General features: G+C 41.3%; 1 protein-coding gene across 1 annotated transcript in view; it reads left to right on the forward strand.

Moving 5' to 3' along the window:
- Positions 1 to 15683, forward strand: part of LOC139740743 (double zinc ribbon and ankyrin repeat-containing protein 1-like) — a 76573-nt gene that overhangs the window by 39660 nt on the left and 21230 nt on the right. The window contains exons 15-16 of the mRNA XM_071651311.1: positions 7915 to 8015; positions 13343 to 13423. Of these exons, the coding sequence (XP_071507412.1) occupies positions 7915 to 8015; positions 13343 to 13423 (182 nt within the window). The remainder of the gene's footprint in view (positions 1 to 7914; positions 8016 to 13342; positions 13424 to 15683) is intronic.

Here is a 15683-nt window from a genome sequence, read left to right on the forward strand (position 1 = left end):
GGACTCGTCCTTCTGAATTTGTGAAAATTTTGTGATAGTTCGCTTTCTGTCGTCACAAAATGGCCCGTATTTGGGGATTTTTCATATTATTATTGATTCTTTTTTTTCGTTGGAGGAACATTCCACAATCACGGAAAAATTTTGCTCGGTCCCAGTCACACTGCAGTGCATATGCTTCCATTTCGTAGTGCACTAACTATACACGGCTCTGTTGCTGTACACAAGTGTCGTGCTGGCACACTGGGCGAAATTTGGACACGGCACCATATATTAAATAGGTTAGTCAAATACCGGTTAGTGATTGGCTAAACACAGTCACGAGGTGGAGGCACATTCGTTATGATCGCCCATGGACAGAACATTTTTGTAATGTTCTCCCATGGGAAAACATTTTCACGTAACAAATGACAGAAGGCCTAGGACCGCGCACAGTGAATTTGGCTCTGCATGAGCAATCGAGTGCGTTGTGCTGGTGGTTGACGTTGACGTATTTGACGTATTTGACTAACCCATATGATATAACAGATGATGACTTTTGTTGTCGGAACATGTACCAAACGTTCCACCTTCAGGGTTTGAAATGCTATTTCAGGAGGCTATAAGTCCCTCAAAAGCATTTCAAACCCTTCGGGTGGAACATTCGGTTTGTTCCCTCCCCCACCAGTCATCACCTATATAATATGTCAAGATCACCGCTTCACACTCTTTTTCATTGTAGAGTGTTTTGGTGGAAGTGAATGTTTGGATAGTGACAGGGAAGAATCGGATTAGATTTTGGTGATGATCAATTGACCCCTACAAATTCAATGTGACCTTGTAGTTTTGACCCCATAGTACATGCATAGTATTGCGACTACTCTGTAGCGCTGCTAAGGCGTGGGTCTGCTGCCTTTGACGGCCGCTGTCGTTACTATTATTATCATTATCATGATTATTATCATGATTATTATTATTGTTATTATTATTATTATTTTTTTTTTTTAGTAATCATATTCCACTATTTTACCCCTGCTAGATACAGTGAACTTCACATGAAGTTTTCTTGACCGGAGAAAGTGCTCAATTTTACTATAATTGAGCCCTTTAGAGAATACATTTTTACTTTCATTCTTTTTTTAAACCCAAAATGTATTTGATTTTAAGCTCACCCGAGCCAATGCCTAAGTGAGCTCTTGCAATCATTCACCGTCTGGCATGCATTGTGTATTGGTCATTGTGCCTAAACTTTTTATGCCTCCGCCACAAAGTGGTGCCGGAGGCATTATGTTTTCGGGTTGTCCGTCCGTCCTTTGGTCCGTCCTTCCGTCCATCCTTCCGTCCGTCCGTAATGAATTTTGTGGACAGCGTAACTAAAAAACCTTTTGAGGTATCTTAATGGAACTTGGCATGTATGTGTATTAGGGGGTGAAGTTGTGTCTATCAACTTTTGGGTGCACATGCTCAAGGTCAAAGGTCAAAAGGTCAAGGTCAAATGCTTAAAATTTCACTATTTCCCCCATATCTCTGCAATGCCTGAAAATATTTTCTTGAAACTTAGTGTATACATGTATTACCCAATTAAGATTCTTTGGTGAAATTTTGGGGTCATGAGGTCAAAGGTCAAAAGGTCAAGTAAAAATGTTAAAATTTCACTTTTTTCTCCGTATCGGGGAAATTGTTCAAGGTATCTTTATGGAACATAGTATATATGTATGTACTGACTGGCAGTGATTATCTAGGGACTTTGGGGTTCATGGGGTCAAAGGTCAGAGGTCAAGGGCAACACTTCAAAATTTTACTATTTCCCTCATATCTATGCAATGCCAGCAGGATTATTATTTTTTAAAAACTTGGTGTATGCATGTATAACCCAATATTAGATTCTCTGGGAAGTTTTTTTTTTCTTCCAAAAAGGTCAAAGGTGAAAAGGTCAAAGATCTAGTGAGAATTCTGAACTTCCTTCTTCCTCCATATCTTGGAAGTGGTTCAAGCTATCTTGAAACTTAGTACATATTTATGCATGTTCTGCCTGACAGTGAGTCTCTTATGAATTTTAGGGTCAAGGGCCACATGAAAATGGTTAACAATTTACTGTTCAATATAGAAATTGCACTTTTTCTCCATACCTTGAAAATTACTCGATGCATAAACTTACGAGAGGGTCAAAGTCAAGTTGAGAGTCCTTAAATCCCCAAATACATGCCCTCCTATTCATCCAATTAAACCTAGGTCAAGGAAGGTGAACATTCAACACATTTGTGACAAACATGTCATTTTAATATTTTGCAAATTTTGTGAAACTGTAATCACACATTGTCCACATGTACTTTAGACCTATTAGGAGAATCATGCATTATGGCAGAGGCATACCAGTCGCCATAGCGACATTTCTAGTTTACATTTTCAGTTTCTTCCTCCAAAACCCCATGGTGGATTTCAAAGACCCCAAATTAGGGAATCTTACAAATCTTATTCTCTAGAACCATAAGTGATAGAGCTACATGAGAGTTATTAGTATGAGAAAGTAGACTGGTGACCATAATTTCAAGTTTATTCATGGCCTATCCAGGGATTCCCCGCCTGGGGGCCTTGTAAGGGGGGAGGGGAGGGGACAAATTAGGGCCCAATTTCATAATTTGGTAATCCGCTTGATAATGCATGGTACAATTTTCACCAAAACTTGGCAGGTAGCATCCCTGACCTGAGGGTAAGAGGATCTCGATTTGTTAGAATAGGTAACATGCCTCCAAATTCAGGAGTCTTTATAAGTCTTCTGTATAATTGTACATTTCATCTTCTTCTTGAGAATGCATGGTCAAATTTCACCAGACTTGGCAGGTATTATCGCTTGGATGATAGGATATCTTTAAATATGTACAAATGGGCAAGATTGGAGACTTGAGCACAATGCTCAAAGGGGGGAGGGGGAGACAGACAAAACTCCCAAATTAAGGAATCTTTTCAAATCTTCTTTTCTCAAATTGTAAGCGATAGTCTTCGGTAGTGCTACAATGGATGTGTAATTTCCTCCGTCAAGGGAGGAGGGTATGTTTTCACAAAGATCCTACTCTCCATAAGATGATCAACTCTCCCCATTTTACATGGCTGCTGGTGAAACGGAAGTGGCTGCCGCCCGCTAGCATTGAGCGGGTATAGATCGAACAAGCGTTAGCCTTTTGCAAAGGCAGCTCCCAATAATTTGTGGATGTGCACAGTTACAGCGAGTGTAGCGACCTGCGAGTGGAGCTGAGTGAGCTGTGTGCGAGTCTACCTCTCGCTGTGACCATGGAGGTGAGACATAAACTCGCTGTGCATGCGGTCTCTTGGAAATCGAAATAATGATAAACCTGCTGATGGTTTGTTGGAGCTATTGATGCAGTTTAATGCACTGCACGAATTCTTAGGTTTACTCATGATTCTTCACAGAAAATACCAGCTTCTTTCTTGTCTTAGCCTGTCTTGGTCCTCCACAAACATATCAGGAAAGTACAGCACACCTGGAAACTATCCCTGCTCAATGCTAGTGGCGCACTCCTTAAAAATCCCACAATTCAGATCGGCAGCATTTCACTTTTCTACTGAGAGTTGACCATCTTATTATGTAGGATCTTTGGTTTTCATTACCGTTGGTTTGTTTGTTTGTCCATGTGCAAAATAACTCAAAAAGTTGAGAATGGATTTGGATGAAACTTGCAGGAAAGGATGAGAATGACACAAGGAGCAGATGATTAAACTTTGGTAGTGATTCAGAATTTTTATGCCTCCGCCATGAAGTGTCGCCGGAGGCGTTATGTTTTCGGGTTGTCCGTCCGTCCGTCCTTCCATCTGTAATCAATTTGGATGCCGTCCGTAATCAATTTGGACAGCGTATCTAAAAAACCATTATAGGTATCCTAATGAAACTTGCATGTACTGTAAACGCCAATATTTTCGCGTACAGATATTTTCGCGAATCACGGTATCAGTGGCGTTTTGGCGTGTTGTTAAATTCGCGATTGATACTAGGTCTAGTAGTAGTAGGGTCTACTGCCAAGCCCGAGAAACACGTTCAAACACTTGCCAACGTACTCGTAACGTTTTTCCATTTGCACTGTGACTTCCCAAACATGACAATAGAAAAGACACATTGGAAGATTTATAAAATGAAACAATAATTATGGGAACTTGCAGTGAGACACTCACACACGGCATTCACAAGTACCTACCAAATGTTGCAATAAATAGATGTTTAGACTACAAAGTTTCAGAGCTGCGCTAGTGCTAGCGAAAGTTTTACATGCATCCCTAGGCCTCACCCAACCACGTAGAGCCGGTGTTTATGAATGTCATGATTTTCCCTCAGAAACTCATCTGACGAACACACACACACCCTCACCGCGCCCATGGGATTTGCACACATCTTGCAGTCTCAATGATCAATTCCCTGGCTATCAGAGTAGACACACACAATGTTAGCCACATGTATGGAAGAGCCACACAATCGGACACGCCCATCAAACTGCAGGCCTCGAATTAACCGACGGCCACCGACGGCCATGGCCGTCGGTGCCCCTTTCGTTGGCCGCAATGCCTTTTTTTCCTTGATCAAATTTACGGCCAAAAAAAAATGTGCCCTTTTTCTTGTGGCCGTGGTGCCCTTTTAGAATGAAAGTTGTTATTTATGACGTATAATATGCCCTTTCTCAAAGTCTACACTTTAATAAGCTTGAACAACTTTCCTGATCTCAAATATCATACCTTCAGTTCACTCGCGTCCCAATATATCTGATTCAAACTCAAAGTATCTTTCCGAGATACGAGACGACGTGTACGTACATGTACGCCCGACCGGCTTTTACCGTCCCGACTGCCTCCGCAGCGCAGCGGCCATAGAGTTTATAGGCAGTGGCGGGCCGGAGCAAGTGGTCACAAGCCATGCTAAAAAATGCCAGGGGGGTGTTTCATAAAGCTATTCGTAAAGTTACGAGCAACTTACGAGCAACTGGTGATCAGTTCTTGTGCTGAATTATGGAAATTCTGATAAGTGTAGCACATCAGAACTGATCACCAGTCGCTTGTGAGTTGTTCGTAACTTTACGAACAGCTGTATGAAACAGGGCCCAGGCCTGTCGGACGGCTGCGAGCATTGCCATCTCTCTCGCTCTGCATTCATGCCCGCATGCTCAAAGCAAAATGGCGCCGTAAGTGCTCCAAAGCGAGCGCGGCGTATGCGTTGAGAACGTACTGTATTACAGAACCTACATTGTATTGCGTATGGCCTACTGCCTAACATCGTCTGCTGCGGAGAGATCTTATGCATGCGTGCGCTGCTGGAGTGTAGCAGCACGGTCGATAGCATACAGCTGTATGGGGCATTCACATCACATATAAACACCCAACATGCCCTTTCCAATGTGGCCTTGGTGCCCCTTTGACTGACCTAAGTGCCCTTTAATGGCTGGACTCTTGGAAAAAGTGCCCTTTTCTAAATGGCCTTGCCCCTCCAAAATCCTATTTCAAGGCCTGAAACTGAAATGGGTATATACCTTAACCCTATTCTAACTGAGGGGGGTCAAATTGACCCCCCCCCCTACATTTCGCGCCACGATTCCGCTACGCGCAAAGATTTTGCCGCGTCATTTCATGACTTTTTTCATTGAAGTTTTTTTCATTTTTCATCTCCCGCATATTTTGAGACCAAATTTGCGACGTCCGGGTACACCATTCTGAAGTTATGCAATGTTTTGCATATGCATGTCAACCCGAAAACAGCTCAAATTCATGATTTCGTTTGCAAATCCAATGCAAATTGTGTTTTTTTGTTTAATTGATATAAATTAGATTATTGCAACTTTTGAGCATTAAGATTAATCAATCATAATGTAGATAAGCTTGAAATAATGCCTGCAACAAATTTTGGCCAAAAAACAATAGAAAACAGAACGTCGAAAAAACAATAAAATGCGTAAGAAATTAAAACAATAAAAAACAAAAGAAACTGATTTTGATTGCCTATTTTTTTACAAGAAATTTGTTTGATGTGTCTTGAGGAACTCTGACACAAAAATTTAGCAACCCTTTGTTCTTTTTGATGGAGTTATAGGTGAAAATATGATTTCATGCGTAAATTTGCATAATTAATTTATTAAAAAATATGAAATCAACATTTTTGTACTGTATGACCATGTAATCTTGTAGTTGACATCCGGCTCTATGTTCAGGCAAAATTTTCCGGCGATCGCGCAATTGGTGGCAGAGATCTGAAGGGGGGTCAAATTGACCCCCCCCCCCCCAGTAAAAACTTGGTCTCAAATAGCCTAGTTAAATAAAATAGGGTTAAATAGGCATTGGCGATAACATTGTATTTACTGTATTATTACGAGTCCCTCTGAACATGATGGGAGTTTTTTCACCTGCTGAACAAAAAAGGAATTAACCGTGCTAGCGTGACATGTAGGGCGAGTCCATGATAAGACAGGGAAGCACACTTCAATCGCAGTGAGCGTATACCGTATTTGTAAAACTGGAGCCCTGTACTAGTACAGTAGTTCTAGTAGGCTTTGAAGTGAAGTGTTTATATCTCGGAAGAGGCCAATTTCCTCACTTGCTTAATGGAATTGCCCAAAAGCTGATGAAAAGCACATACAGTACACAAATTACCAAGGCATGATTACAGTGCAGTACTTACTAGTATGTGGAAGTACTGGCCGGTGTAACAGCCGCGTTCTGGTCTGACCAGTGTTGGATGCATTTTGTCATCAATTTGTACATACATTGTAAGGTATGATGGGGTAATATTTTCGTGTGTCTTTATTTTCGCGATCAGCCCAAAGCTCGCGATATTCGTGAAAATAAAACCCTCCAGAAAATAACAGCGTATACAGTATATGTATGAGTGGGCAAAGTTGTGCCTATCAACTTTTGGATGCACATGCTCAAGGTCAAAGGTCAAAAGGTCAATGTCAAATACTCAAAATTTCACTATTTCCCCCATATCTATGCAGTGCATAAAGGTATTTTCTTGAAACTTAGTGTATACATGAACTACCAAATGAAGATTCTCTAGAGAGAATATCAGGTTGTGAGGTCAAAGGTCAAGTGAAAATGTTAAAATTTCACTTTTTTCTCCATATCTCACAAATGGTTCAAGGTACAAGTATCTTCATGGAGCTTTGTACATATGCATGCACTGACTGGCAGTGATTATCCAGGGAATTCAGGGATCATGGGTCAAAGGTCAGGGGGTCAAAGGTTAGCATCAAGTCTTCAAAATGTCAGTATTTCCCTCTTATCTATGCAATGCCTGCAGGATTTTTCGTGAAACTTAGTGTGTGCATGTATTACCCAATAGAGATTCTCTTGGGAGTTTCTGGCCAAAAGGTCAAAGGTCCAAAGGTCAAGTGAAAGTGCTAAATTTCACTTCTTCCTTAAACTTATAAAAGGGTCAAAAGTCAAGTAAAAATCCTCAAATCCCTGAATACCTTCACTCTTAGACAATATAGCCATTCATCCAATTCAGCCGAGTTCAAGGAAAGTGAACATGCAACACATTTGTGACAAACCTGTCATTTTAATATTTTGTTGATTATGTGAAACTGTCATTACACATTGTCAAGACATTGTACTATAGACCTATTAGGAGAACCATGCATTATGGCGGAGGCATACCACTCGCATAGCGACATTTGCATATTTTTTTTTTTATTTTTATGAAGGATTTTCGATATTTTGGCAGGTGGGGTCAATGAACTTTGGAGTTCAAGCTGCACATTTTTTAGGTTTTCATATGGGCACTAAAGTGCGTGCTTTTGTCCTTTTGAAGCATTCTAAAAGATGTTGAAGTTGAGTTTTACCAACTTCTGTAGTGTTGACATCATAATCCAAGTGATTTTGTAGTTAATGAAGACATCTGTTGTGAATCACTTGGCAACAAGAATATTGTTTTGTGCATTTCAGCTGCCTTTGACAGGACTGCAAGTGTAACAAGAGATGGTACAAGGAAAGAACCTGCAAAGAAGAAAACCATCAAGAAAAACCAAGGGAATCAAAAGCTGACTGTGAGTATATCCTAACCCTAACCCTAACCCTTCACTCAGGCAAATATTCACAGTTTATGAGTTACATGTACATATACTGTATATCTGAAGTACAATATTGTATTCTCATTCACCTCTAAGAACCAAGGTCTAAAAAATTGATAAGAATCTACAATCATTTACCATTGCAGTAGTTCAACAAATATGAAAGACAAATTTACCTCAAATCTACATTTGGATTCAGTAAAATCAGAATAAGTAGTAATATTTGAGTAATGTCAGATGATCCCTTCAATGGTTGTGAATTTTGAAAGTACTGGTGAAAGCTATTGATTGCTGGATTAGAAGACTGCAACAATTAATGAAAACAAGTCTCGATTAACAACAGGCAATGAATGTTGTACCACCCTCAAGGCCAGTATATTGTTCTAGCCCTCATTGTTTCCATGGGTATGTTTACTGGAAGCTACCTTGGACTCAGCAGTGTTGTGCTGCTGCCTCTGCATCCACATGTCACACTTGTATGCATAATACTGGTCCCATTTGATGATGTAGTTTATTCACATTTGATACGGGAATGTATCATGTAAAAATCCAGGTGCCTATAACTTGGTGATAGTGCCTGTGCTTGTTCTGTCTTTATACACAAACACAAAAAGGTTGATTTTTTGAGGGTCTGATTGTGTATGCTCCATTAACCACATTTCAAGACAGATTTTGTTCAATTTTGTGCAAATGTTTATCATTGTCAGATCTGAAGCTCTATAATGCTTGGCTATGCTGTTCTCAGTATTCAGCCTTTTACAGGGTCAAAAGTCACCACCATGTTCATATATTTTTGAGTGTGCCCTACCATCCACATTTCTTGATGAGTTTTCTTCGAAATTTGTTTGGAGATGATCATGGTAAAATTGTTGACTACTCATTTGTTTTTGATCATGCTGTCCCCAATGTTCTTCTTTTGATAGGGTCAAAGACCATATTTTGGTTAATGTCTTTGTGTCTTTGGTCATGCTGTCCCCAATGTTCTTCTTTTGATATGGTCAAAGACCATATTTTGGTTAATGTCTTTGTGTGTGAGTAATTGGCTGTGTTTCCTGATTTTATTCAAATTTAGTGTGAAAGTGTATTATTCATAAATCTAGCTGCTTGAAACCTGTGGTAGTACCCTCTTTATTCAGTCTTTATACACAAATTTGTTGATTTTTTAGGGTCTCCTTGCAGGGTGCTATCTGACTTTTTTGGTAAATTTTATTTTACCATTTGCATTGCCAGGCAAGCAGATTTTCATATTGTTGCACAACACTTGCCTGAACGTGAATTTTACTTGCCCTTCAAGAAAGTACAAAAATATAAGAAAATGATAGTGAGTGCACTTTTAAGGTCATTTATAGTAGATCTAGGAATTGAGTTGGGATCGTTAAGTCTTAAATTTTTTTCCTTGAACTGCATACCGTAAAAACTTGTGTATAAGGCGCACTTTTTTTCGTCCAAAAAAATGTCAGAAGTTGGGGGTGCGCCGTATACTCGAATGCAAGAAAGTTTAGATCGTGGTCTGCCGTACAGAACACGTAGAAACCCTGCTGCAGGGGAGCCAATGCACTGTTTGTATAGTACACTGTACCAATGCTGCCTACGTGTGACCGAGTGAAAAACATGTCTCTGAAATGTGAACGATATTGATTTGAAATTTCCGTTACAGACCTATAATTCATTTAAATATGTTAAAATTATTCAATTGCTGTCATTATCAGGGAGTATTTGCACACAGAGAAGAGCTCCCTGTCTCCAACTCACAGATTTGGAGCCAAGAAATCCAACGTCGCTAGACTCACCGGGCCACTGGTGTGCATGCTTGCTATTGCGTGTTTGCTATCGCGTGTGTTGTGCATTGTGTGTGGATCATCATCGATAGGATCACTTTACAAAATGGGTTCAAGAATGTAGCCAATAGGAAGCGCTGAAATGAGTCACGTGTGCTTTGGTTATTTTAGTCCCATTGCACTACGTGTTAAATCCTATTGCTGATCGTCTGTGTGCGCGGTGGCTCCTTTGAATTGCATGCATACGCGCTGTCAATCCTGTAAACAACTTCTAGTTCGGGCTGCCGGCTGGCCGGCCTTTCTTCCCTTGTGCATGCATAACATGTGTGCTGTACGTAACTCTTATATGTACAGTAGACCAAGCGTTGTGGGACCGGACGCGTACATGGAGTCACTTTGAAGGGCAAATCCAACGATTTAGCAGGTTAATTCTCACACCGTTTTCAGAGTATGTTGTCTAGTAGGCCTATATGAGGAGTCTATATCAAGTCTTTAAGGTAAAGGGTGCATATTCTATGTAAAATAAGTAAGTTTTCATGCGGGAACTTAAGTGTTCGGAAACCCAACCCCCCATCATACTTATATGTGCGGGATTTCCGAGTGCGACGTGCGTAAATGTTTGGGACGAACATTTTCGGACATCTTGACCCACAAAGGTACGTGAAAAAAGCTGTTAGTTTTCGAATTTTCGACCCATTTTATAAAACAATGATGCACAGGATTATTTCGTGGTGTTAGTGGAGATGCAGCTCACTCTCGGGTATTTACAATGTAGTGCAACATGCACTCGGCTTCGCCTCGTGCATGTTTCACAATTGTAAATACCCTCGAGTGCGCTACATCGCCACTAACGTACTCTATCCTGTGCATCATTTGTATAACAGCAGTAACACCAAAGATGATAGAGCACCGCACTGGCGGCACGGCGCTGTATTATCTATAGAATACCGAACAAAGCAAGTCTGGTACGCCGTAATGGCGTGGCACTCTATCATCTTTAGAAATACCGAACAAGGCAAGTCTGGTACGCTGTAAGCTGTAATACAATAGCTGAGCTGTGGTAGCTCACGCACACTCCCAATGGGCACTTAACTCGCCTATTATATACGTGTACCTCCGTGTTGCATCGTGTCACTGTAAAATTTATTTTAGCGAGGTTTAGTTTTCGCAAATTTCGTGACGCAGTTTAGTATCACGAACGTGGGGGGGGGGGGATTGTGAAAAGACCTCTACGCAAAAATAACAGCCTTTTTTTCCCCTCGCGACGGCAAAGTGGGGGTGCGCCGTATACATGAGTGTGCCGTATACGCGAGTTTTTACGGTAGTCAAATTTTGTAAAGGCCGTGTCACACCTTTCCGGGCAAGTCTTGCGTGTAACTTGCAAAGAACAATTTTTACAACCCGGAGGTCCCCGTAGATGAGCCGCACATGACAGTACCTAGCACGTATCTCACCTGTAGTCGCCCGAAGGTGTGTACGCAAATCTTTTTACCCACAATCATGTTTAGGCCCTGTCACACCTTTTTTGGGCAAGCTACGCGGGTTTGTTGCTTGTAGGGACTTTCCAGCGTACCGGACAATTTCTGAGGGCTGGCAAGGATTTGGGCAAGTCAGTGCATGTGTCTTACTTGCTGGAAGCGTTCTACTTAAATTCCACTTGCGGGTATACTGTGTGACCTGTATACCAGTCGCGTGAGGGCTGACAACTACAGTGAAGGAATTCCTCTGAAGGAATGGCAAAGTCCCATGGAATGTCATTATCTTGGCTGCATATGGGGACTGCGAAGTACCTGCATGGGAGTTGCCTGCAAAGTGCTGCTGCTAAGGGCTTCCCACTGGCGTTCTGCGTGGACCTCTCCGGGCATCCCCGCGACTCACCTGGAAAAAGTTTTGGTCATGCTCAAAACTTGGCTGCGGTTAAATCAGACTTGCGTGCGCACCTCTGGGTAAATACCGGCGAGATACGCGCTAGGTACTGTCAGAACTGCGGAGAGCTACGAGTACAAATCGCAAAACTTCCCCAGATCCTGTATGACAAGGCCTTGAGCATGCTCAAAACTTGTTCCGAGTGAGTCGTGGGGGGTTCACTCACAGAGGTACACGCAGAACACCAGTAAGAGACCCTTACCGGCAGCACCTCTCAGGCAACTCCAGCACAGGTACTTCTCAGTACCCATAAGTCGCTCGTAACAGAAAACGGAGCGGTTTCAAAGCTCTCACGCAGGTCACACGGAATGCACGCAAGTAGAAGCTAAGTAGCACGCGTCTAGTACTGAAAAAGTGGTTTCTTTCGCATACAGAAACTTTCGCGGTTTCCATCGGTGCGGACTTTTCCGCATGTGTTTAAATTCGCGGTCGGTAGTGATAGCATTGTACAAGCTACGAGTTCAAAACATTTTCGCATGATGTTAAATTCGCGGTTCAACCTCAAAGTGCGAAAAGCGCGAAAATAAAACCTCCGCGAAAGAAACCACTTTTACAGTAGGTTTTTACGGAAACAAGTGCGAAACTAATACAAACATTCTTGTTCGCCCGCGGAAAATCTCCTGCGTACTGGAAAATACCTCCTCGCCACAAGCCCGCATAGCTTGCCTGGAAAGGTGTGACACGGCCTTTTCTAATAATAAAAATGTACTTGGCAGGTATTTCTACCTGTGTGATGGAATATGGCCCTATACAAACTATGTAGAAGCCGTCAAAGCTGCCTGGCCATCCTCCAAGTGTGCAATGTTCTTAGTAGTTTGCAAGAATGCACGGAAGATGAACTTTTGATAATTAGGTGAATGTGAGGTCCCCCGGTCTCTTGTTTTCTTAAAATTCAGAGTATTCTGAGGATGAACTTGACTAAAGCTGCGTTCACACCATATTCCTGGTGGCCACGGCAGCCCCATTTGCCTGAAACGTAGTGCCCCGTGGGTAGATGAGACATTTTCCTGTTTCCCCCCCTTCGCATTCTAGTCTTGTTCGTTCCAGTCCTTGCCCCGGTCAGACGCTGTTCTCATGGCATCTGGTCAGGCTAGATTATCAACATTTTCAGTCGCGTCCCGCTATGGACAGCCTCCAAGTTTTGTTACGGCCTGTTACATGCTGCCTCATTATGTTGTTTTCACTCTGTTTTATCACTGCATACAAGATTCCTCATTAGCACCGCGACTGCCGTGGTAAAATTTTTTGACAGTCTAAAAGTCTGACGCAGCATTTACGGCAATCACGGCCAGTCGCGTTTGCCTATCCAGTCTCACCTTGTTGTTTCGAGTCTGTCCCGTTTTGTCCACTGTGGCCTGAAACGGGGCTGCCGTGGTTGCCGGGAACATGATGTGAACACAGCTTAACAGCCAAGCATCCCTATGATGAAACTTTTTGGATGACTCATAAAGCAATCATCTAAAGTCAAATGATCGGGACACAAATGGTGACACATTGGAACAAAAATTGAGTAACATGTGAGTTTGTGACTAGATGGTCACTGTCCTTTCTCAAAGACATGAGGCAGCTGACATTGCTTTTGTCTTGGAATTGCTGCAGCCTTCTGACAAAGACCTCCTGAGGGAAGTTGGGCCAAAAGGAAATGGTGATGAAGATGAAGTGGAGAGGTTATTAGAAGAGGTGAGTTGTGTTTTTGTTTTTGTTTTTAAACCTTAGATACAAATGCATAGCTTCTAACTGTGTGATGTAAAACGATCTTTTTTCTTTTATTTTTAGGGCAGAAGAAACTTGTTATCATGAACACACTTACACAATGCTCATATACACACACAGACATAGCACATAAAATACTCCTGATTTTTCATACTTTTTACATTCAGGGTTGGCAGTTATGTGGCTGTAGTTATGCAGCTGGAATTCATGAAAAATATTCTTCTTTCATTAAATGAATAAATCTTGAATAAATTTTGATGCAGTATGCATATATAAATGTATATGTGTGTGTTTATGTGTGTGTGTGTGTGTCTGCAATTTTCATTCTGGAAAACATAACTTTAAGGCCCGGTCACACTGCCCAAAAGTCGTGTAAATGCATGAATCACGCAAGAAATTTGGTTGTTCGTGCTTGTCCGTCGAGAATTTTCGCTTATTTACGTGATGAAAATCACTGATGAATTGCGCAAGAACTACGGAAAGATCACGCAAAAATCTCCAACAAACCACGCACTTTCAGCGCATAGGCACGCAAAGGCCCTAAATAGGGCAAATTCGTGGTTGTGCGCAACGACTGATGTCCACGGAAAACCACGCATAATCTGCACATTATTACTAATGAATTGCGTATGAATCGCACATGATTCGCGCATGAACGCGATAGCGCAACACTTTCGCGAACGATCACTGAACTTCCACGCATATTTCGTGCATTGTTCACGTAAGAACTATGCAAACTACGCAAAAATTATGTAAAACAGCGCAATACTGCGTAAACTTTTACGCGAAGCAGAGTTTTGAGCTGCTCAAAACCTGGAATCGTGTAAAGCGCTGATCCGGCCCACATCGGCGGACAACTACCAAGGTTCCACGTCAGACAAACTCATGAAATGCGCAAATCACGCATGTATCATGCAAGACTTGAATTTCTTACGTGATTCGTGCGTTTAGGCGACTTTTGGGCAGTGTGACCGGGCCTTTAGGGTGTTCAATTCATTCCTTCTGCACAAATGTTGTGATGTATTTTATTTCTTCAGATACACTTCTCTGTAAATCATAAACTCTTCAGTTTCTTGAATGAAAGGGATTTATTTTTTTTTTTGTCTTGTTTCTTTACAACTTTTGAGTTTATAGGGTTTTATATGAAACTATTTTGTTTTTCAAAGTAACATAAGTTCAGATCATGGAATGTAGGATATGGATGAAAATAAGAAAGAAAAATAAAGTCAAAAATTTACAAGACAACATTGGTGCCTGTCATGCAACTTGGTTCACACCCCTCAGTGAGTATGCTTCTCATGCAATTATTTTGCAGTATTTCAAAACTATTTGAAACAAAAACTTCTTGACAGTAATTTTTCAATAATGTTTTCTGCAGAAAGTTTATTGTGGACCAATATTATTTTCGCAGATGTACTCTTACAATCCGATGCTACACACTAACCCATTTTTCTACTGGTCTGACCTGTCTGTCGGACCAGTAGGTACCCAGTTTTTTCCATTTTGTACTGATCCTTTCCTTAAAAAGTCACTGGTCCCACAGGGAATTTTACTGGTCCTGAGCCATTAGACCAGTGCCAGTTTGAAGCATTGTATAATCCCCCCCCCCAAAATCAAATCATATGCCCCATGTACAGTACCATTTTCATATTGTCAAGATGTTATCATGGTGTCCAGTATTATCTACACTGTGAGAATTTTTTTTTTTACCAGTATATAAAAGAACTTTAAGATATTTACACTTAGAGTCTTGTTTTCTGATGTCGAGAAAAGTATTTGTAACTCAACACATTCTGTTTAAATCTACAAGGCGGCAAGTGCAGTTGATGTTCATTGCTAAACTCTTGGCATTTTCCTGGACCTTTTCAAGTCCTTTGACATCATAGATTATGATATTTTTCCTCACAAATTGTTGATGGTTAAAACAATGCAGACATTGTGTGAATATGTATAGGTCTGAACCATTCAGAACAAAATTTGGCATTTTCCATGGTGCACCGCTGTATTGAAAGCAGCGACACAACGTTCGCTCCTGCGACAATTGCTCCTGTATCATTTTCTCCAAGGACTTGAAGTTAGGGTTGTGATAGGGTGTTAGGTTTAATTTGATGTGAGGATGATGAATAGGGTAAGGGTTACGTTTGTGGGTAGAATATATGTTTGGCTTAGCATGCAGATATTCCATGGGATGAATTATCACAGGAGCAAATGTCACAGAACCATTGAA

The sequence above is a fragment of the Diadema antillarum genome, unplaced genomic scaffold (genome assembly GCF_040938485.1).
Source record: "Diadema antillarum isolate AM-2024a unplaced genomic scaffold, OU_Dant_1.0 seq00000876_RagTag, whole genome shotgun sequence".
Lineage (NCBI taxonomy): Eukaryota > Metazoa > Echinodermata > Echinoidea > Diadematoida > Diadematidae > Diadema > Diadema antillarum.